The sequence below is a fragment of the Mobula hypostoma genome, chromosome 22, assembly GCF_963921235.1.
Source record: "Mobula hypostoma chromosome 22, sMobHyp1.1, whole genome shotgun sequence".
NCBI classification, from domain to species: domain Eukaryota; kingdom Metazoa; phylum Chordata; class Chondrichthyes; order Myliobatiformes; family Myliobatidae; genus Mobula; species Mobula hypostoma.
Window position 1 is genome coordinate 29584813 of NC_086118.1, and position 23900 is coordinate 29608712.

The following is a 23900-nucleotide window of genomic DNA, read 5'->3' on the forward strand; positions in this document are numbered from 1 at the left end:
AATACCATTATCGCTGCCTCCCCAAAATCCTCCAGATTCACTGGAATGCTAAAACCCTGAGATACATTGCAAAATTGTAATTAGTTGTTGCAATGCTTGGATGTCAAAATGTCAACATTTATAGAAGAACTAAAATTTGAAAGAAATGCATAATTTCTAGGCAGTCATGTAGTCATACAAAATGGATGTATCACCTTAGTTCAAGGAGTATGGTAATCATAGCAGTGGCAATAAATTAGGAAAAAGCAAAGAGATAAAAGGAAAGGGAATCTGAGGGGTAATGCCTTCACTCAGAGGCTGGTGATAGTTGGAACGAGCTGCCAGTGGAAGTGGTGAACGCAGGTTCAATTGCAAAATTTAAGAGAAGCTTGGGTACGTACATGGCTGGGAGGGTTATGGAGTGCTGTGCTCCAGGTGAAGGTTGTTGGGACTAGGCAGAATAACAAACAAGAGAAAACCTGCAGATGCTGGAAATCCGAGCCACACACAGAAAATGCTGGAAGAACTCAGCAGACCAGGCAGCATCCATGGAAAAGAGTAAACGGTCGACATTTCAAGGCAGAATAATAGTTGGGCACACACAAGATGGGCCAAAGATCCTGTTTCTGTGCTGCACCTCCATGACTCTAGGATTATATTAAAAAACTACTAATTTTAATATCTCCTTTAATGATTATCTACAGAAAGCATCAAATGCAGAAGTACTTTTTTCTCTAAACTATGTAAAATAGTCATATTAATGGTAAAAAGCAGTGATATAGAACCCTTTTAAAGCCTTTAAATAAATGTTCCATTGAGATGCATTCTTTTTTTCTATGCCTTTTCCTTTGCAACCTTCCTGAAGTCACAAGATTTGCTTGTATACAGCTTTTTGGGATTGGCAAAAAGGATTGGTTGATCATTTAACTGTTTTGTTTTTATTTGATCTTCCTGAATGTACACTTTCCAACAGAGGTTAATAGATAGCAATCAGGAACAGGAACAATGAGTAATTTCCTCCTCTCTACTTCATTGTTAGCTTTGCTACAATTGCCGTGCAATTAATTATCTCTAGACAGTTTAGACTCTTAACTTGAACTTTTATATCTTTAAGGCTCAGTGTAAATCTATTTGATGCTTTATCAAAAAGGTTAACAAGAATGTGGATTGTATATTTTTATAAAATACAATAAATAATATTTGGATGTAATTACTTTTAAGGTTTATTTTAAAAATTATAATTGCTATAATAACGACTTCACTTGATCTTGTAATTAATCTAAACACCTTCAAAATAAACCTTACAAAATTCAAAATATACAGCTAAAATTCCAGTTATCTGTGCAGAAGGTTTAATGGATTCACATGAAAATCATTTGAATGACAAAAATTTAGAAACTTTGCTCTTGAAATCTCTGGAGGCTCATTAAAAAATTGCTTCACTTATAATGATGACCTGGACATAAAAAGGAAAGCTCCACTGACTTGCCACGGCATCATGGGAGCTATCAAGCATTCCACTATATCTTCATTTTTTATCAACTTTAGCAGATTTAAAGCATTACATCTCAGGAGGATATTGGGAAGTGTGTGTCTGAGAACTGCTAAAGGGAAATGAATCATACCTAATATTCAGAAGCTTTAGCAGTAATGCACAGTGCAGTAGGCAGAGGTGGATTAATTAGTGTCATGCTCATATTGTGGGCTGCATTTGGTTACTGAGAGATTACCTATAATTTTATAAATGGCAATGATCGCCCAACCAAGTAAATCAAGACATTTGTGCAATCTATGCTCTCTGATTATGAAACGTTCTGCATCAGATACAAAACACAGTGAGGATACAATTTTCTTTCATACCGAATCGCCTATTTGAATCAATCAAGTACTTAGATTGACATTTATAAAATGAGCTCAAACATATAACTCAGGAATCACACAAACAGAGTCATAAACATGGAACAAAATACATTCAAATATCCTGTGTAAATTTGTATTGAGCAAGAACTTGATAGGTTTATTACATTGGCAGCATTTGGAAGCTACATCACGAGGAATTTTCTGTCCTTGAATTTTTAAAAAAGGATTTTGACGGTTCACTAGCTTCAAGGCAGCTGGAGGTGTTGTACTGGTGCCATGCGAAGCTTTAATGAAACTTATAACATGCAATAAGTGCAGACCCTTGAACAGTCTGCCATGGGATTTGGATGGTTCGATACCATTATTATCTCAGGTAATTTATTCCAAGGCAAAATAATGAAATTTGGCAAATGAAATGTCAATTTAGTGAGAACATGTCAAAGATATAAAATTAGTTGGAGGATTTTAGAATATTATTTAACAGTGAATTGCATAAAACCCAGTATCTGAAGCAAATAAAATATTGGGATATAACATGAAGAATATGTATGTAAATTTAAAATGAATATTCTGACACAGGATTTGGAGCAATATGTCAAATCTTGTTTAGATTTCATTCCAATAAGAGCTATTTCTGTTTATTGTTTAGTATTGTGGTTCATTTTTGTTTTTGATTCTTTTTACTAGATAGTGAAAGTATGTGAGATATACAAGTGCATTTAATTCGCATTGAAAAACATTATCAGCATTCTGAGATACAAGACAGTCTTCTGCACATGAGGCCCAGTGCGCTACAGCTCAAACTAAAGCCTTGTTGCTGAGTATGAAGTGTTTAGATTGCATTCTCAGGTGGAAGTTCTTGCCAGATAGATTTGTTCAGCATTCAGTCATTGAACATTGAAAGCCTAATCAAAAGAATTCTATTAAAAACAACTCCAAAGGGTTGTTTGCTGATAATATAAGATTGAATATAATGAGGAAGTAATTAAGGATTAATTTTAATTTGAAGACATGATGTGGTTAATACCAACACCTTCTTCTTTGGCAATTGCTTGAGATCAATGGTGACTTGTTTCACTGAGGAGAGAAAGGTAGCTGTGCATGATTCAATGGAATAATTGGAGACTAGGGCCTTCTGCATAGATATAGCACACAGAAGTACTGAAAGTACACTCTGATATACTCTGATTACCCACTAACCCTGAACACATTACACATATTTTATTTAATTCCTAGAAAAATTCCAATGTACTGATTAGGTCAGTTTTAACCTGATCTCTCACACTCTTTCAAAGCTTCACGTAATAATTTTTGTCAGATTGGCCTACAAGATTATATTGCCATAAAATGAATGAATAGATAAAGATAGCTGTCACAGTGTTCCCTCAGAAGACTGAACCCAAGTGGGGAGGAACGGCAGGCTTTCTCTGTCATGGGGGTCGCTGGCACTGACTCAACCCAGGAGCTGCGGACAGCAGGCTCACGTCTCATCCCAGGAGCGGAGGAACGGCAGAATCCCCATAAAGAAACAGAAATGACAGGTTAGACATAGAACATAGAACAGTGCAGCACAGTACAGGCTCTTTGGCCCACAATGTTGTGCCGACCCTTAAACCCTGCCTCCCATATAACCCCCCACCTTAAATTCCTCCATATACCAACAGAGCCTCAGAGGAGCGAGTGAACAACACCGTGAGACAAGTCATTCTCTCCAACACAATGACCCCGCTAAGGCAGCAGTCCCGAACCACTGGGCCGCGGACCAGTACCGGGCCACAAAGCATATGCTACCGGGCCGCGAGGAAGCAATATGATTTGGCGATATGAGTCAGATGCACCTTTCCTCATTCCCTGTCACGCCCACTGTTGAGCTTGAACGTGTGCAAGGTCATTGCGCGTGCGTCATCCATGTCAGCGCGGGAAGGAGATCAACACCTCAAGCTTGCAGATGACGGCCGGCTGAAAAGTACGTTTGACATAACATCCCTGCCGGTATTCTGGATCAAAGTCAAGGCTGAATATCCTGAGATAGCCACGGAAGCACTGAAAACGTTGCTTCCATTTCCAACATATCTCTGCAATGAATTCAACGAAAACTAAATTGCAGAATAGACTGGACATAAGGAACCTGCTTCAAGTATCGCTGTCTCCCATCACCCCTCAATGGCACCATCTTGTTGCAGGGAAACAAGCCCAGAGCTCTCACTGATTCAGTGATATTGGTGTGTTGCAATGATTTTATATGTTCATACAGGGAAAATACATGCTGTGTGTTTAATATCCAAACATTACTTAAAATGTTATGATGCTATTGACCTATAAGTGGCTTATATAACCATATAACAATTACAGCACGGAAACAGGCCATCTCGGCCCTTCTAGTCCATGCCGAACGCTACTCTCACCTAGTCCCACCGACCTGCACTCAGCCCATAACCCGCCATTCCTTTCCTGTCCATATATCTATCCAATTTTTCTTTAAATAATGATATCGAACCTGCCTCTACCACTTCTACTGGAAGTTCGTACAACACTTACTTCAAGCTCCCCTGTCCTCCCGATAATTGACTTATCACTATATTCATGCAAGGAAAATATACGCTGTGCGTTTAATATTAAATTCATTAAATAAACCCTTTTAGAAATTAAATTGAGTGTATTAGCCACTTATTACCTATATTCCGGTCGTGATTAACAACCTTCCCCTTGAACAGAATCGCCAAAAACGATTTGTAGAAAAAAAATCAGCACATACATGCATGCGCACACAGGTGCCCGTGCAAGGCTTCATGGTTATGGTAGTCTTTCTCCGGGTAAACAGAACATATTTGACTGCTACTCTTGTCCGTTGGCAACACTACCATCCCCACCCCCTCCAGGTCAGCCGATCCGCAAGAATATTGTCAATAATAAAGCGGTCCGCGGTGCAAAAAAAGGTTGGGGACCCCTGCGCTAAGGCACTAAATGGGAGTTCTCTTTTAATAAACATAGAATCCGGGAAACACATGCCAGTCACAATCAACTTGAACAGATGAAGCCAAAATCTCAAGGGTTTAAAGGCTTTGGTTAAGGTAATGATTAGTAAATACAGGTGCTCAAGAATCCAAGAAACTCAATGTTCTACCGCAAGTCGCAAAACTCATGACAATAGCAATGTATTATGCAGGAAAGTGCATAGTGAAACACATATTTATTGTAAGAATTTTAGGAATCCGAATTTAGGCTACAAATGGAACAAGAAGAAAGAATAGGTTTGCAAACTCCGGTCATATTTGCCAATTTAATACAGAGGGATGAACTATGATGTTTTTAAGCTGTTAGTTCTGTGAGTGAACTTTGAAGGGAGCTGACTGAGAAAGAAGCAGCTACATAGCTCACCAAAGATTCTAAGATCTAAAATATATGCATTGCTTCCTCAGACATAAAGGAAATAAAATGGTTAAGTAAAAGGGTAACTAAATCCCAGAAGAAACTAAGTGGAAAATAATTGACACCAGACAGAACAAAGAAGCTAAGTGATACAAAATAGAAGCAAGTAGAGTTGTCTGAAAAGTTTAAATGTTCTCAGGAGATTCTGTTTCTCAGGAAGGTTTTGTTGGACTCGTGGGTTTTTTTTAGATTATGAGGACACTCAGTCCTCGTTTATTGTCATTTAGAAATGCATGCATTAAAAAATGATACAATGTTCCTCCAGAAAGGTATCACAGAAACACAGGACAAACCAAGACTAAAACTGACAAAACCACATAATTATAACATATAGTTACAACAGCGCAAAGCAATACCGTAATTTGATAAAGAGCAGACCATGGGCATGGTAAAAAAAAGTCTCAAGTCCTGATAGCCCCATCATCTCACACAGATGGTAGAAGAGAGAAACTCTCCCTGCCATGAACCTCCAAGCGCCGCAAACTTGCCGATGCAGCATCATTTGAGGCACCCAACCGCAGTGGACTCTGAGTCCGTCCAAAAACTTTGCGCCTCCGACCAGCCCTCCAACATCGAGCACTGAGCACCATCCTCTGCCGAGCGCTTCAACCCCGCCCCGGCTGCCGAGCAACAAGCAAAGCCGAGGACTTGGGGCCTTCTCCTCTGGAGATTCTGGATCACACAGTAGCAGTGGCGGTAAAACAGGCATTTCAGAAGTTTCACCAGATGTCCTCCGTGCTCTCACGTCTGTCTCCATCAAATCAGGATTGTGCACGGCACCCTACTTGACAGATAACAGATATTCATCACCGGAGTGGCCGCTGCGAGCTGTGTCACGCCGCCATCTTCTCCCTCCTTTGTTGTTTTATGAAAACAGTTGAAGTGTGAAGTCATCATCTGTAAAAGCCAAGTTTATAGAAAGGCAAAGAACAACTAGGTTACTCACAAGAACACAAGATCACAAGACAAAGGAGCAGAAGTAGACCATTTGGCCCATCGAGTCTGCTCCGCAGCTCCCCCAGGAGCTAAACTATTCACCCATCTAGTTCCAATTTCCGGCTTTTTCCCCATATCCCTTGTTACTCAGGGTGCATTTTGAGTTATGATCTCTGTCTGCAGAATTGAAAGGAAAAAGCTCTGGAATTGTCATAATAAATAGAAAGGACAAAGGCTTGCCATGACATGTATACTAATAAATTAAAGCTAAAATTGACTGTTAAGCAGCATGAAAGAATGAGAGAAGTACATATAGTGGAAAGAAATGAATTACTATGTTCAAGTAACACACCAATTTGCTTAAAAAAAAAATCAAGGGGAAGGTTCAACAAACCTGCCAGCTGTCTGAAATGTTCAAGTGAAGTTGTACTTGCCTCAGCGGTGTTATCACTACATCTAGTGCATTGCCACTGTTTGATTTTTTGGATGTAACATTACTGATGTGGATTGCTGTTGAATGTCTGCAAAGTCCTAGTAAACAAATGGATAACTTCCTTTACTCAAAAAACTCAGAGGAAAGCAAATAAGCAGCACTGCAATTGAGAAAAGAAAAATCCAAAAGCAAGAACAAAAATCAAAGATTCAATTTCCTGATCCTATTCAGATCACTTCCTCATGGGTGGCCAGTCATTCAATTCATTCATCCTGCCTAGACTAAAAAATTTTAATCACTGTTGCTGCTGATTTCAACCCCACTTCCACCATTACAAGATCTGTCTCCAACCGTTCCTTTTTGTTCAATGACTTTATCTACCTTAATTTAGGGAAACACACTCAGTGCCCACGTTATTAGATACCTCCTAATAAACTGGCCACTGAGTGCATGATTATGGTCTTCTGCTGCTGTAGCCCACCCACTTCAAGGTTCAAGGTTTGACATACTGTGCATTCAGAGATGCTCTTCTGCACACAACTGTTGTAACGTGTGAGTTACTGTTGTAACATGTGAGTTACTGTTGCCTTCCTGCCTGCTTGTTGAGTCTGGTCATTCTCTGCTGACCTCTCTTATTAATAAGACATTTTCACCCACAGAAATGCTACTCACTGGATGTCTTTTGACTTACTGGATGTTTTGACATTGACTCCTCAAACTTCCGCTAATGCCCCACCTCCCCCTCGTACCCCATTCGTTATTTATTTATATACACACATTATTTCTCTCTCTCTCCTTTTTCTCCCTCTGTCCCTCTCACTATACCCCTTGCCCATCCTCTGGGTTTTCCCCCCCTCCCCCTTTTCTTTCTCCCTGGGCCTCCTGTCCCATGATCCTCTCATATCCCTTTTGTCAATCACCTGTCCAGCTCTTGGCTTCATCCCTCCCCCTCCTGTCTTCTCCTATCATTTTGGATCTCCCCCTCCCCCTTTCAAATCTCTTACTAGCTCTTCTTTCAGTTAGTCCTGACGAAGGGTCTCAGCCCAAAACATCGACTGTACCTCTTCCTAGAGATGCTGCCTGGCCTGCTGTGTTCACCAGCAACTTTGATGGTGTCACTTGAAGTTCCAGCATCTGCAGAATTCCTCGTGTGTGGATGTTTTTTTCTTGTTTTTCTGAAAAGTCTAGAAACTGTTGTGCAGCATGCACCACGATCGTTTATGATCAGAACATCACAAGGTGACAGGAGTATGCTCATGCAACTTCAAAGTCCATGGAAAGAAGAGAAAGAAATAGAGTAGACCAAGACCACTTACCTGAGGTGGACACACCTGATTAAAAATCTCCATCCGCTCCAACACTTCCAGGAACCTATACCAGATCGGGTGGCTTATCTGTTCCACCACAGAGATATACTCCATAGCCTAATAGCTTAGGGCAAGTGACTAAAGGGGCAGAATAATCCTCTCACTTTGCCAGAGTATTCAGGTAGTCCACCCTGACCTCCATTAGACGTAGCATTTTTAAAAGGAATTCTAATGTTGAAAACATTTCACAAAATGAGACTGTTCTTTAAAACAAAAGGAATTGGTGAAAGAAGGAGTAAAACAAACAGCAAGACAGTTATAATGCTGGCAATTCTTTTTTATGTTTATGTAAGGAGCACAAGTTACGTGCTATGGGTAAGGTGAACTGGATCGCTCAATTTCAGTGACTATAATTTCAATGCAGTTCTATGGACAAGAAGTACATACCTGGTTATTCATTTTTTGTCAAGAAGGGGAGATGTAGTGGTAGTTAATAGTGTTATTCCTATACCTCTCGGTTAAGCACTCCCACATAGGAGGAGCTTACCTACTGTACAAGTAGGGTTGTCAATAAAGTTCATTGAGTGTCCTGCATGCTGGCATCCTGGTGTGCTCTGCACTATCTCTCAGTAATGAACACAATATATTTCTGCTGAGGAGCCTCAGCCCAAGACGTTGACTGTACCCTTTTCCATAGATGTTGCCTGATCTGCTGAGTTCCTCCAGCATTTTTGTGTGTGTTGCTTGAAATTCCAGCATCTCCAGATTTTCTCTTGTTTGTGATTGGACAATACATTTCTTCCCTACTTTAATTTAATGTGTGGTCTGAACGATTGAACCCCTTCACTATTAGCATTAAGTTGGTGCCACATGATTGACCAATTAGATATTTGCATTAATAGGCAGTTGTACAGGTTTACCACAAAAATGACCACTGAGCGTATGTTAACATTGATTATCTCATGAGTTACCATGGTCACTTTCAGTATAGTTGCTTCAACTTTCCTTCCTGTAACAACTCCTTTCCATTCTCCCAGTTTCTCCAAAACCATCGCATCTTTTCTTGACAACAACACCTTCCGCACACAGCCTCCAGTACAGATTCCTTTTCTTTCAACTCTGCTTTCTTTATGCCATATTTGACTGTTCCCATCCATGTAGAAACATAGAAACATAGAAAACCTACAGCACAATACAGGTCCTTCGGCCCACAAAGCTGTGCCGAACATGTCCTTACCTTAGAACTACCTAGGCTTACCCAGAGCCCTCTAAGCTCCAAGTACATTCACCATCCCACATTCTTAAATCCTCTCTTACCCAGAACCAGGATAGATTTATAATGAAAGGTCATGGTTCATAAACTCTAACTGTTTCTTTCTCCACTCATGCTGCCTGAAGTGATAGTTTGATGAAAGGCATGGGGCATTTGAAATTCAGCAATGTGTTACCCAATGGCTTCTAATCTGTATATGGATTATTATTATTCTAAGTTACAGGTGCAAATTAGAGTCTATAAGCAGTATTAAACTGAATAGATAAAGACAAACGTAGAAATATATAGGTTGACAAAAAAATTACATCAAAGATGGAAGTGATAGGCAAACAAGACGTTATAAATCAGGATATGTTCAACTGTATTTTTTACTGATTGGATTGTAGGGGCAAGGCAATGGGAGCTAATAATTACACTCTATGTGCACTTGTAACAGAAATGAATAAAGCATATTTAAGACAGTATTGAATATTGGGAGGAAAATGCAAGTCAAAAGCATTACTGACATTAGCACAGAGGAAAAAATGGAAAATATAACAGAAACACAAAATAATCTGCAGATGCTGGGGTCAAAGCAACACTCACAACATGCTGGAGGAACTCAGCAGGTCAGGCAGCATCCGTGGAAACGATCAGTCAACTGAAAATATAACAGAAGTACCAGAGTGCACCTGATACATATGGAACTGGTTCCAAATGTGAATCGATACATTTAAGAGAGAAAATTGAAAGGAAAAGCAAATCCAACAATAAATTTCAAATTCACCTAGAATGTTTGGCTGTAGGATTCTAACATTGTTCAGGAGTATTCTGAAGTTATGTGGAAATAACAAACATTTGTTCAATAAAGAACCAGTCTTCAGTTCTTATTCAGGATGCTTGCAATTAATCTTCAGCTCTCATTGTAAATTGAAAGCAGTGAATTTATTTATTGCCGGACAGCACGGAATAGGCCTTTCTGGTTCTTCAAGCCACGCCATCCAGCAACCTTCCGATTTTAACCCTGGCCAAATCACAGGACAATTTACAATGAGCAATTAACCTACCAGTCGGTATGTCTTTGAACTGTGGGAGGAGCATCCGGAGGAAACCCACATGGTCATGGAGAGAATATACAAATTCCTCACAGGCAGCAGCAGGAATTGAACCCAGATCACTGGTACTATGAGGTGTTGTGCAAACCACTATGCTACCGTACTGCTATTGCAAAATTAATTTGAGTTGAAGTTAAACTGCCCCACAGACTAAGAGAGTGCATATCCAACCACCAAACATCAAGACGATGGGATTATATTAATTGACTCGCATCAAACCAGGCAACACGGCTAAGTGATTGATTATGGTATGGTGCGGCGTGGCGTGGGTGTTTGTTTCTGTGTTTTGTGCAAGGGACCAGTTACCAGACATCGCTGGATAGTTTGGCGAAACAGGGCAGGCAGTTGTGAAAGGTGGTTACTGAGCATTTGGGACGCCAGAGGGAGCACGTATACTCAACCAGTGGGCAATGGATTAAGTGTAGTGTGGCTACTGAGAACACTTATGTGGTGTGGGAAATACTGTTTGGAATTCCATAGTGTGTGTGTGTACTCATTCAGGAATTATTTTTGTGTGTCTGTGTGTGGGAAAATCTGAGAATCAAAGCCTAAGGGGGTGATATAGCAGAAATATTTAACTTTCTACATAAAAGGGATACAGCAACATAATTGAGCCCATAATGAAGAGAGGAGAACTCACTGAGTAGATATTTCATAAAGTTGAGAAGGTTAAAAAGGGAATGAATAGAGCTGGGTGGGTTAAGACCTGGAGTCCAGAGGAACATTGGCAGTGGTAGAAAAGCCAATCAGGGAGGAAGGGAGATAAACCAGCAGTCAACCTATGTTATGTGTATTTATGAGAGAGAACGAAGTGTCAAGAACTATATAATGTAGAAATAGAGCTACAGACGAAAAGGGAAGAATACAGAGAACAGCAAACCAGTGAACAAGTAGACCTGGACAGAATGAACATAGAACATAGAACAATTAAAGCACTTAGAGAGTGGTATGGGTGAAAAACAGGCAGGGCAATCAGAACAAAAATGAATTAAGTCAGGGATTTGTGCAGAGGTATAGTAGTGCTCGAAAGTTTGTGAACCCTGTGGAGATTTCTCTACTTCTGCATAAATATGATTTAAAATGTGATCAGCTCTTCATGCAAGTCCAAAACTAGATAGAGAGAACCTAATTAAATAAATAGCACAAAAACATTATACTTGTTTGTTTATTTATTGAGAAAATGATCCAATATTACATGTATTTGTTGGAAAAAGTATGTGAACTTCTGGGGTAATTCCTTCTACGAAAGCTATTTGGAGTCAGGTGTTCCAATCAATGAGATGAGATTGGAGGTGTGGGTTGTAGAGGTGCCCTGCCCTATAAAGACACACAAAGTCAGGTTACTGACAGAGCCTGTTCTTCTCAAGAAAGATCTGCTTATGTGCACCATGCATCGATCAAAAAAACTTTCAGAGAACCTTAGAAGAGGAATTGTAGAGATGCATGAAGCTGGAAAAGGCTACAAAAGCATTTCTAAAGACCCGAGTTTTCATCAGTCCACAGTAAGAGAAATTGTTTACAAATGGAGGAAACTCAGTACTTTTGCTATTCTCCCTAGAAGTGGGCATCCTGCAAAGATCACACCAAGAGCACAACGTGCAGTGCTGAAAGTGGTGAAAAAGAACCCAATGGTACCAACAAAAGACCTGCAGAAATCTCTAGAACTTGCTAAAGTCTCTGCTCATGTGTCCACCATAAGAAAAACACCGAACAAGAATGATGTTCGTGGAAGGACACCACAGAGGAAACCACTGCTCTCCAAAAAACACAGTGCTACACATCTCAAGTTTGCAAAAGACCACTTGGATGTTTTACAATGCTTCTGGGACAATGTTCTGTGGACAGATGAGACAAATATTGAACTTTTTGGCAGAAATGCACATTGCTATGTTTGGAGGGAAAAGGGCACTGCACAGCAACAACTGCATCCCAATTGTGAAGCATGGAGGAAGGAGCATCATGGTTTGGGGCTGCTTTGCTGCCTCAGGGTCTGGACAGCTTGCAATTGTTGAGGGAACAATGAATTCAAAATTGAATCAAGACATTTTACAGGAGAATGTCAGTGTAGCAGTCCATCACCTTGAAGCTTAATAGAAGTTGGATAATGCAACAAAACAATGATCTGAAAGACGAGAGTAAATCATCAACAGACTGACTTCGTCCTGATGAAGGGTCTCGGATCGAAATGTTGACTGTACCTGTTCCTATAGATGCTGCCTGGTCTGCTGCGTTCACCAGCAACTTTTATGTGTGTTGCTTAAAAAGAGGAAAATTCATGTTTTGGAATGGCCAAGTAAAAGTGCTGAACTTAATCCTACAGAAATTTTGTGGAGGACCTGAAACAAGCAGTTCATGCAAGGAAACCCACCAACATACCAGTGTTGAAGCAGTTTTGTAAGGAGGAAAGGCCTAAAAATTCCTCCAAGCCGATGCGCAGGACTGATCAACAGTTACTGGAAATGTTTGGTTGAAGTTACTGCTGTACAAGGAGATCACACCAGTTACTGAAAGTTAAGGTTCACATACTCTTTCCAACAAATATATGTAATATTAGATCATTTTTCTCAATAAATAAATGAACAAGTATAATTTTTTCGTGTTATTTATTTAATTGTGTTCTCTTCATCTAGTTTTAGGACTTACATGAAGATTTGATCACATTTTAGGTCATATTTATGCAGAAATAAAAAAAATTCTACAGGGTTCACAAACTTTCTAGCACTACTGTAAAAACAATCAGGCCTGGCAGGTGGGTGCTCACTGGGCAGAAGCCATGAGAATAATTGCTGAGGAAGGTGATAAGGTAAATTGGGAAGTTCTGGACAGCCACTCACACTCACCATCACCATCACTATCCACAGACCCTTCACCCCCAGGGGAAAAGCAGAGTATTCTATCCAAACTGCCCTCCCTTTGAATTGTATTTGACAATGCAGAATTTTGGCGCAAGTTAGAAAAAATGATTTAAGTCACCAGATGCATCCCAAAGACATTCACATATTGACTAAAGCTAAATGCCTGAGATATACATGGGACAGAATGACCCCAAGGGTGTGTGATGGAACATGACCAACTCATGGGAATGCCAGTAAGGAGGAGAGGTATCAGAACTTTATGGAAATAGTGAGGCAGTGATTGAAAGGAGGTGGGAGTGACTAGGGAATGATAATGTCTGTTATTAAGAAGATGAATTAACCTGCCATGCAGAGTGAAAATACTGGGCCTATGAGGAATACTCGGGGCTAGGCAATCTGTGGAGGGATGATCCAGTTTTCCTGAAAATGCTCAAGGAAGGGCTGAGCTCATCCCACCAGTAGGTTTTACACTTGGGGATAACTGTGGGATCCACCTACTCCACATTAGTTTCATGGGCTGTGGAAATAGATTGAAGGAGAAGGATGAAGGGACATCATGTGGTGGTCGTGAATATAGCTGCTGCAAGGACACAGAGTTGCTTTGTGTGCCAGCAAACGGTGCAGTAAGGAAATAAATAATTGCCAGAACAGACATAGGAGGGTAAAGACGATGGTTTGCTACAGCTGTGGCCTCTCAACAGGAAGGAAGGAAGGACGGACGGCAGGCGTGACAGTCACCCATTAGGACAGGCAGAAATCACAGCAGAATTTTCTCTACCCATATTGACCACTGACCAGATTATAGAACTGGTAAAAACAGCATCCAGGTCAGACAAACAGCTATCGGTAACCCCCTTGGTCATCATTGGTGATGCACAGAGGTATGTAACAGCATTGTTAGGGGGCCAGCAATGTTAGTGGACACAGGGGCATTAGTATCTGACTACCCTTATCAACAACCAGAAAGGCCATCTATATTACAGGTGTAGGGGCGAAGCGATGACAGCAGAACAAGAGTGAACCTCTAGTTTTTGAAATCGGGTAAGAGCATCTCCGGGTTCGTTTCTGAGTCTGTCCAAACAATGAGGGTACCATCCTGGGAATAGTTGGATTAGGGAAGGCAAGTGCCAACATAGATTCAGGAGGGAGAAATTATATGGACAAGTCAGGGTAGGCAAACATGTAGAACCTCCAGAGTTTACAATGTGGTCCGTGTAGCTGCAGCAGCTCTGAGAAGCAGAGATTGGAGCAAGAAAGGTATGTATGGGCTACTCTGTCAGCAGTTCCCAAGGGTATGGGCCAGACACAAACAAGACTGTGGGCAGAATTGACTCAGTTAAAATAGAAGGGGCACTGCATAAGCCCCACAGACAATACCCCATACAGAGTGACACATTGGTAGCTGTTCACCATACAGTAAAGGAATTGAAACAACTCATCCATGTGACCAGTAAGGAAGTCAGATGGATCCTGCTGGTTGACCAAAGATTACGCTGCTCTCAATATGACTGCACCACAATGGCATCCCATTGCGGGCAGCCCATCAGCAGAGATACCAGAATTTGCAGCACTGGTGGCCCCAATATAGGCTTCAATCAAAGGAGGGAAGCCCCCTCTGCAGAAGCAAAGACTACAGCAATAAGGAAGGATCCTACAGTCCTGTGCCTCAGGACCATGGAGACACAAAGAGGCCAGTAGCATACTACTCAACAAAACAGCCTCCTACAAGAGGTAGCAGGACTTCCCTGGTGTGTTGCAGACTGGCTAAGCGGGTTTCTGAGCCTGTAGTAATGGTGGGGCAGCTCATGTTACACCCTCCACACAGCATTGTAGAGCTCCTGAATACTGGGAGGCTGAGAGCAGTCATGGACAGTCGGCCAGCAGCTTAGGAGGCAGTTCTCAACCCCAAAGACAAATCAGTAACAATAGTGAGACACTGGAGTGAAGCCCACAAGTACAAAGGAACAGGGGGTGAGACACACGCAAAAAAAAGCAAGAGATGGATACTGGTGCACAGAAAACACCACTGGAAGGGAAAGTAGCAGAAATATTTACAAATGGGTCCCGATGTTTCATAGATGGGAAGCTATGGACCGGATGGGCTGTGATGACAGTGACAGGAGAAGAATTAGCTGCAGGAGCACTGTCAGGACAATGTTCAGCTCAGATGGCAGAACTAGTGGCTTTAATAAATGGCAGGGGGAGCAAAGTGAATGTAACGTTCAGTTATATTGGCTCGTGTATGTCTAGGGGAAATCCAGCCCAGCACCCGCCTCAACACTCCCCACAGGGTCGGTTGCCACCCGAATCAATCACAAACATCAATCATCAGCCAGCACACCCAGTAAATTTTACCAAATACACTTTATAGATATTACTAATTCTATGACATTAATATACATTTGATACAGAGAGGAAAGTAATGAAAAAAAGGCGCCAACACTTATCAAAGTCCAAGTTCTTTGCGCGCTATGTTGGAGCTCAATTCGACTTTAGACGACCACCCGAATTCCGTCGACTCACGGCTCGGGACCACCCTGAGTGATCGACCGGAGCCTCTCCACACGTCTGCGGTCTTCCTCGTCTCTCCTCCGACTCCCCGCCAAAACTCAGTCCACAGTCATATCATACAGCATGGTATCCGAAAACAAAACGATACATAACCACCCATTGGCTAATAGAATCCTGTTACCTCATTTTAAAATAAAACAAACTGTTAGCGCAAACTCTCTTCAACGTTAAAGCACAACAAAGCCACATTCCCCAGATTAACATAACAAAGTCGCCATTTTAAATGTAACAAAAGAAAGACCCTGTACATGAACATACACACAGACAGCAGGTACGCCTTTCGGGTGGTGAAAGATTACCTGATGGCATGGACACAAAGAGGGTTCGTAACCTCTAAAGGTGCAGGTATTCAGCACGGGCATCTAATACAAGAACTGCTAGAAGCAGTGAAGTTGCCTGCAGAGGTAGCAGCGATTAAAGGCTCACCAGAAAATGCAAAGTAAGAGCAGCAAGGGAATGAATAGGCAGAGGTCAGGGCAAAAAGATCAGCAGAAGAACACGAGCCAAAAGAAATTGCTAGGCCGGAAGGAAACCCTACTGAAGTCAATCCAGTAAAACTAAATGGGGATGTAGAGAAGAAAAGGCTGAGGAGTGGAGGAACAAAAGAGGAACCAGATGGTAACTAGATAAAAGGGGAAGGAGTAGCTGTAGCCCCAGCATGTGTTAGGCAGACACTGCTAAAGTCATATCACAGGGTGGTCCATCAGGGAAGGCACAATATGGTTACAACCCTCCAGTAGTCTTGCTGTTGGCCAAAGATGGGAAGGGACTTTGAGAAATTTTATTGGAGATGTATCATTTGTTCCCAATATAACCCTGGTGGGGAATAAAGGTGTGGCTAGAAAACAGCCACAGCTGAGGGGGCCCTGGGAAAACATCCAGATCAGCTTCACGGGGCACCTGCTAGTAAGCAGGATAAAGCTACTGTCTGGTTATTATGGATCACTTCACCCGGTGGCTAGAGGCTTTCCCAATGAGATTGTACCACCAGCAAAGCAGCAAGGATTTTAGCTCGGGAAATCCTCCCCAGATGGGTGGACTGGGATCAGGGAGCATATTTCACAAGGAAAGTGATGAAGGAAATATGGAAGATGTTACGGATTCAACAACAATTTCATGAAACCTACTACCCTCAGAGCTCAGGAATGGTACAATGATGAACTGAACAATCAAAACTGCCTTAGCTAAAGCTATAACAGACAGGAAAGACATGAGTTGATGTATTACCAGGAATCCTGATAAGGAAATCAATTGAAACTTAATTTTATAAAGATCTTGATACTGAACTAGAAAGATTTATCAATACCAATGTCCTTTAACTTTTATAGCACAGACTGGGAACTAGACACACAAATATATATGAACTCCCAAGTTTGAACTACAGTATTTTCTCAAATATGTCATTTAATTTTTGAGTATTTAGTTTAATCCCTTCTTACATATGATCAAATCAATTGAATAGTCACTTATGGTAATGTATTTGTTTTTCTGTGAAAACATTCCTTCCACCTTTCCATTTTATGCTTTGATTCATTCTAGATTTATTCCAATGTGTTGAATGATTTAAAATCATTTCTATTGAGTTTGCATTTGCAGTAAGGTTGATTTTCTCAATGCTTTACATAGTGTGCTGATTCAAACTCATATCTGAATTATGAAGTGATTTAATGTTACTATTCATTGAGAACATGTTGCTGTACTCTTTAGCAGATAGTTCTTGAAGGCCGGAATAGTGACGCAGTCCTGAAATTGAAAAGTGAATACCAACAGAACAGTACTGGTAAAACTGTAATGCTCCTGACATGTTATTGATTACTATTAAATATTAACAGTTATACCATTTTAATGATAAGTAAATATTGCATAGATAAAATGTTAAGTGCTCAAAAATAAAATAAACATCAGCACAAGAATTGAACATTTTACATAACTTAGGCCTTCCCATCTCTCTCAACCTTCCTGTAGCCTTTAATATATTTAAACGATCCTTCTCCGATATTTATTATTGTCCACTTGAGTTTACTATCATGCAGTGCTATTAATATTTATGTTGTGTAAAAAAGAATCAAGCCAAGATTATTCTTCCAATAATCCACCCATAATACTGAGTCTGCTAATGTTTGATGCTTAGCTATCTCTATATGCAACGTTTACCCTTTGCTTCATTATCCAAAACATACAAGTCCTTTTTATCGATTGGCTAATAACTCAAGTCCTTGTACATTAAGCCCAAAATTTGTTAATTACTTTGATAACACTGTTTGAACCTAAAAATAACTGTTGTAATCTCAGATACTTTATTAAAAAAATAATTTATTTTATTAATAAAGAGTTGAGTGCAGGCACTGCTGCATTTTCATAGCAATTTTCACATAAAGAAGATTAGTCTATAGCAATATAATTATAAATTTAATGATTCAACAAATTAATCTTTCACTGACAAAATGTAATTTTAGCTATCAAATTAAGAAGATGCAATGGATAATATACTTTAAATAGATTAAGATGTAAATTTATTGTACTCGGGCAAATGTGACCAAATTGAAGGGTCATAATAATTTGCATTTGAATGAAAATCAGCCATGCAAGGTTGATCAAATGTAACACTAAAACTTAGCATTGCTCCACAATTGATAATGTTGCAAAGATAACTAAACACAAAGCAAACTATTCACTTTCCTCATTTCAAAATTGTTTGTCACCAGCATCTCATCTCTACGATCTTAGTTCTATTTATCATATACATAGTTAACCCAATCATTCAAGATTCAAGATTGTTTAATGCCATTTCCAGTACACAAGTATAAAGGAGAACATAATTGTTACTCCAGATTCAATGCAGCATATTGAAAATCACAGTAAGATAAAGAACAATTTTAAAAATTCACAAATATAAATACATAAGATAGCTTATTTACATAGATAGTACGTCCATGAAGTAACGCTAGGTGTAAGAGTGTCTGTACATAAGGTGACTTGCAACAGGAAATGAAAAAGTAGTGATGGTAGAGTGGATTATTGAGTGAAAGTGTTCAACAGTTTCACTGCTTGAGGAATGTCACTGTCTTTGAGTCTGTCGGTACTGGCATGGATGCTACAGTATGTAGCCTCCTCCCTGATGAAGTGGGACAAACAGTCCATGAGCAGGCTGGATGGGATCCTTTATGATACTGTTGGCCTTTTCCTGGCACCTTTCTGTAGATATGTCCTTGATGGTGGATAAGCTGAGCCAGTTGATGTTTTGGGCAGTTTTGACAACTCTTTGTAGAGCCGTCATGCCCGTCACAGTGCAGTTTCTGTACCATGCAATGATGCAGCATGTTAGAATACTCTCTACTGTGCATCGGTAGGTCATGAGTATTGATGTGCATAATCCGTCTCTCTACAGCATCCTTAGGAATCAGAGGTGAAGGTGAGCTTTCCTGATTGTGTAGGATGTATTCTGGGACCATGAGAGGTTGTGCGAGATGTGTGCTCCCAGGAGTCTGAAACCGCTGTTTCCACTGCTGTGCCACTGATGTAGAGGGGTGTGAGTGGTACAAGATCTCCTGAAGTCGATAACCATCTCCCTTGACTTGTTGACTTTGAGGAACAGGTTATTTGCCGGGCACCAGGCCTTGAGCTCTTCCATCTCCCCTCTGTAGGCTGTTTCAGTTTTGTGAGTGTCCAATGTGGCAGGAATGGAAGTTTTGATGTGTGCCATCACCAGCCATTCAAACCACTTCATGTTGACTGGTGTCAGTCATTTTGTTCTGAAGGTGTAGAGTTCTCTGGTACAGTGATGACGGTGGCTGGTTTGAAGCATGTGGGGACAGCAGCCTGGATGAGTTAAGTACTGAAGATGTCTGTGAAGACAGTGAGCTGGTGTGCACACTCCAAGTACTCGGCCTGGGATATTGTCTGGCCTGGCAGCGTTACAGGGGTTGACTCTCTGCAGAAACCTTCTACCGTCTGCTGCTGTCAAAGAAAGTGGTTGCTCATATTACTTTGAACAAAACAATTACTTCACTGAAATCAGAATCTTCCCCATCAAAAGTAGTACTTTGTTTTACACAGTAATCATATCCAAAAGTTATTTTGGGATGCTGATAGGCATTATTTATTGCTATTATTTTTGTGTCAATTATATGTAAATATACAATTTCAACAGAATAGCATAAAATATCGGTTATCTTTACCAACTCTTTACTAATACTGGCATTCTAATGAAGGGTTCTGCACCTCAATTGTTTCTCTTTCCAGATGCTCCCAGGGCTGTTGAGTGTTTCCAGCATTTTGTTATTTCAGACTGACTGGGTCTCCAGTTCCTTTTGAAGTTTCAATGATCATTTTTACATTTGGTTCAACTTGGCTTTCCCCATTGAAGGCAAGATTAAATTAAAATATCTAGATAGTTACTGAGGTTTTCAAATTTTTCTCACCCCTCCCTCATCTTCAGCTTTCTTTCTACTAGTAATACATCCGATAAATGATTCTGCCACAATTTCACCACCTTCAATATGATGCCAGCATCAAACACCACCTTCCCTTCGCTCCATTTTCAATATTCCGATAGAACTGTTCCTTGCACCACATATTGACTCCAGTTTCAATCATTCGCATTTGCCTCTTCAACTCATGACACTTACCACTGTGAGCACAGAACACCCATTCTCCACACTGGTGAGCTCTAATTTAACTGCACTTCCAGTTTAGTATGCTAGGATTTTAGAAATTTACAATATATCATTGACTTTCCTTTGGGGAACTAAATATGGATTGGGAGATTGCTTTATGGAATATCTTCATTCTGTCATCACCAACCATATCTATTTTCACTGGCAAATAAACCTGCTTTTGATATTGTAGAGAAAAAGGAAACCACTCACACATTCCAATTCATGTCAAACAGGAAAGCATTTGTTTATCGGTCTTTTATCTTGGAGAGGCAGGGAAACTTGTCTGCCTTAATGGCGCTATCTGTACATTCCCTCCAATTGGACAACGCAAAGAATTTTTTAATATACATTTAGAGACAAGGGAAATCATCTTCACCAAAATGCAGGCTTTTCGCCATCATTTCTTGACCAACATAAGAAGAGGCATCATCATTTATTTCTGACAACAGCCTTATAAGTTGATTACCATAAGCACACAAATCCCAGTCTTTGGTCAGAATCCAGTCCCATGCCTTGATGACCTTGGTGATGGTACTGGCAGTTCAACTACCACATTCCTCACAGGGGTCTTTTGGTATCTCTTTTCTCATATTCCAGATTAGGTACTTATAAGTCAAGTTGAAAATATATTTTTGCAACACACCATTCTTTATTATATAATATGAAAACTAACCATTTACGTTATTATCCGTGTCTGAACTATTTATGATATTATCCATTTTCACCAGTTTTGCATCTGAAATTATGCACGTCTAGTTAAATTCAATTTTTGGATTGATGACAATGCTTCTTGTGACACAAAATGACAGACTCCAATTAACTTTAAAGAAATATAGCACCATCTGGTGTCCAATCCATTGTGAATATTCCCGAGAAAACAACTTTCCCTCCATCTATTCAGACAGTAGGTAAGAATATTCATAGCAATCTTAAGCATCACATTATCCTTGCATTAAAGGAGCTTTAAACAAAGCAAGTATCTGCCAATTTACCAATCATGTTCATACAATTTTACAGTTTATTCTATTCCTGCTGTGCTTGTCTTTTACATGTCTGCCTTGTACACAAGTTGCCTAATAAGTAAATTAAAATGAAAATATTATGAATTTAAAGTAGTAAGCATTTGCAAAACAATGAAAAAACATCAAAACTATTTTTTGTCTGTAATGCCTTCAATTCATTTCAATACAAAATGTTTAACTCTTTAACTTTTCAGAATGGGTGAACAGGCTATTTGTGTCAGTGCTCACTGCCCTAGAGTCCACAATCAGTGGCACAGGGGTGCAAAGATGCCTCCCTTTGCTAAGGCCCATATCATTAGGCAGAGCACTGGTATTGTAACAAGGATGGCAGATCTGCTCCACCGACCCACAAAGTAACTGCAAATACATGGTTAGAAATGTTTTGTTCTTTTATCTAAAATGTTAAGTTGTCCATTCATGAAACTTCAAAATTGCAGAAATACAAATGGAAATGAAGACCAGCACTAGCATTTAAGTTTAGACATTTATTATTTAAAAAGAGACTGCTGAAGAATATGTGAATGATATATTACCAAACCAGTGGCAACATATATTGCTCCGTAAGGACCGATATGTTATGTATAAGTTATAAGACAACAACAATGTTATCAGTGATTTTGTTTCAAGGGAGTACTCCAGGTTTCATGAACATATTAATAACTAAATTACAGAAACAGTTATTCAAACTCAAAAAACTGAAATGTTAGCTATAACTTCAGTAAGGTTTCAAATCTGAAAATCTGGCTCAAGTGTAAAAGACATTTTCTATCTCTGGCATGTGCTTGTAATAACTTTTTATTTATACAACTTTTCCTTTACGTGTCATTTAGAATAATACAAGATATTCATTTTCTGATGTTGTGCTTTTTTCCCCAAAACATTGTAATGACAGTCATAAGAATTAAGAAACAATTTACTATTTCCAGAGAAAATATTTAAAGTACAGTATTATCTTTAAAATGTATTGTTGTTAGAAACTGCAGTGCTGTAAGTATATACATCTTAATGGCATTTGTCTAAAAATTGCATTATTTTAAAAATTCATTGCAAGTTACAGATTCATAAAGATCAATGAAGGAAGAAATGAAAAGTACAAAGAAAATGAATTGAGCTGATTTTACAGGTTGTACTGAAGATCTTTTTTGAGCTGCACCATTATTACAATCAGCTATCACCAAAAACTGTCCTGTTTGGTACTTGGTTTTAAATTGTAGGCAATCTGAATCACTACCTGGAGATCATAGAGCTGGAATGTGACTGGCTGGATGATGTTGTAGCAGCACTGAGCTGTGAGAAGCCACTGTGACTAGATTCAAGACTTGTCATGGATCCCCTAAAATATAAAAAAAAAATTGCGGATTTCAATGCAAAGCAAATATTCTTCACATCCATAAAATAACAGTTGTGTTTGTTCATTAGGAATCTCCTTCTTTGTTCCGCGTAACATTTTTGTACACAAAATGCTAGAATTTCACAGGCCTAAGATTCATCTGATTGTTGGTCTGAGACTGGCTGTTAAAAGCAGTTATCCACTTAGACCCAGTTTCCTCTTCCCAGCCTATATTTAAATACTGATTCTCCTCTTTGGATAATTTCTTTCCATTTTCTTCCTTCAGCAAAAATCTTTAAGTTTGCATGTCCAAGTAATTGACAGACAACTATATAGGGCTCCTTTTTGTTAATAATTAACATTCTTTGTAATTTTGAACATCAAACTCTTTGATCTTCCTTTCAATATTAGTATATTAATATCTAAAATATACTAATTAAAAATAACAAACTGAGCTTGTAGATTTGTTCCCTCTTTTGTTTCGGTGGACAACACTCCACTGTGTACTGCATCAACTTGCATCTCTAATATACAAGAAAGTACCAGCTTCATTTGGTTTAGCTAAACTACAACATAAGATAAGCCAGGTCCATATCACAGTGCATCAAATAAATGTAGCTAGTTTTATTTATTTTTGTCAAATATCCCAGAGATGACATTGCCATTGTTCTCATCTTATTGTTAAAAAATCAATACTAAAGGAGGTAACTCTGACTACATCAGAAATTCAGGTATGTGTACTAGTTATCTTACTGCACTAGTAATTCAGTGACCTGGAGTGGCAAATAAAAGTCTCATCACAACAACTAGGGAAGTTAAATTTGGTTTATGATATAAACAAAAATCTGTGATAGTGAAACTAAAAAGTTAGACAATGCTTACCCCATTAAACATCCATTTGGCTCAGAAACATCCTTCAGGGAAATAAATCTGCTTTTATTTTAAACTGGCCTGGCCATATGTAAATGTGTGAAAAGCACACCCAATCCATATAATCTTGCAAAGTCATTTTCAGGTCTGGAAATTCATCTCCAAATTGGGAGAAATGTCTCAGACAAGCCAAGCAATTTAATACTGTCATAACCACAGGTTTGCAGCTTTCATCTGTTTGCCCAGATTCTTCAGTAATTGTCCCTAGCTATACCATGTTGCA

The 23900-nt window shown here is 39.6% G+C and overlaps 1 protein-coding gene across 4 annotated transcripts in view; it reads right to left on the bottom strand.

Moving 5' to 3' along the window:
• Nucleotides 1-18073: 18073 nt before the first annotated feature.
• LOC134360244 (SEC14-like protein 1) overlaps nt 18074-23900 on the bottom strand; it is a 64070-nt gene continuing 58243 nt past the window's right edge. For 2 of the 4 annotated variants that reach the window (XM_063074363.1, XM_063074362.1), the window contains exons 16-17: nt 22649-22750; nt 18074-19694 (exon numbers count right to left, since the gene is read on the bottom strand). In XM_063074363.1, coding sequence (XP_062930433.1) covers nt 19682-19694; nt 22649-22750 — 115 coding nt within the window. In that variant the 3' untranslated portion in view covers nt 18074-19681. Of the gene's footprint in view, nt 19695-21871; nt 22751-23900 lie in introns of those variants that run through there. The other 2 variants (XM_063074364.1, XM_063074365.1) reach the window with 2 other exon arrangements.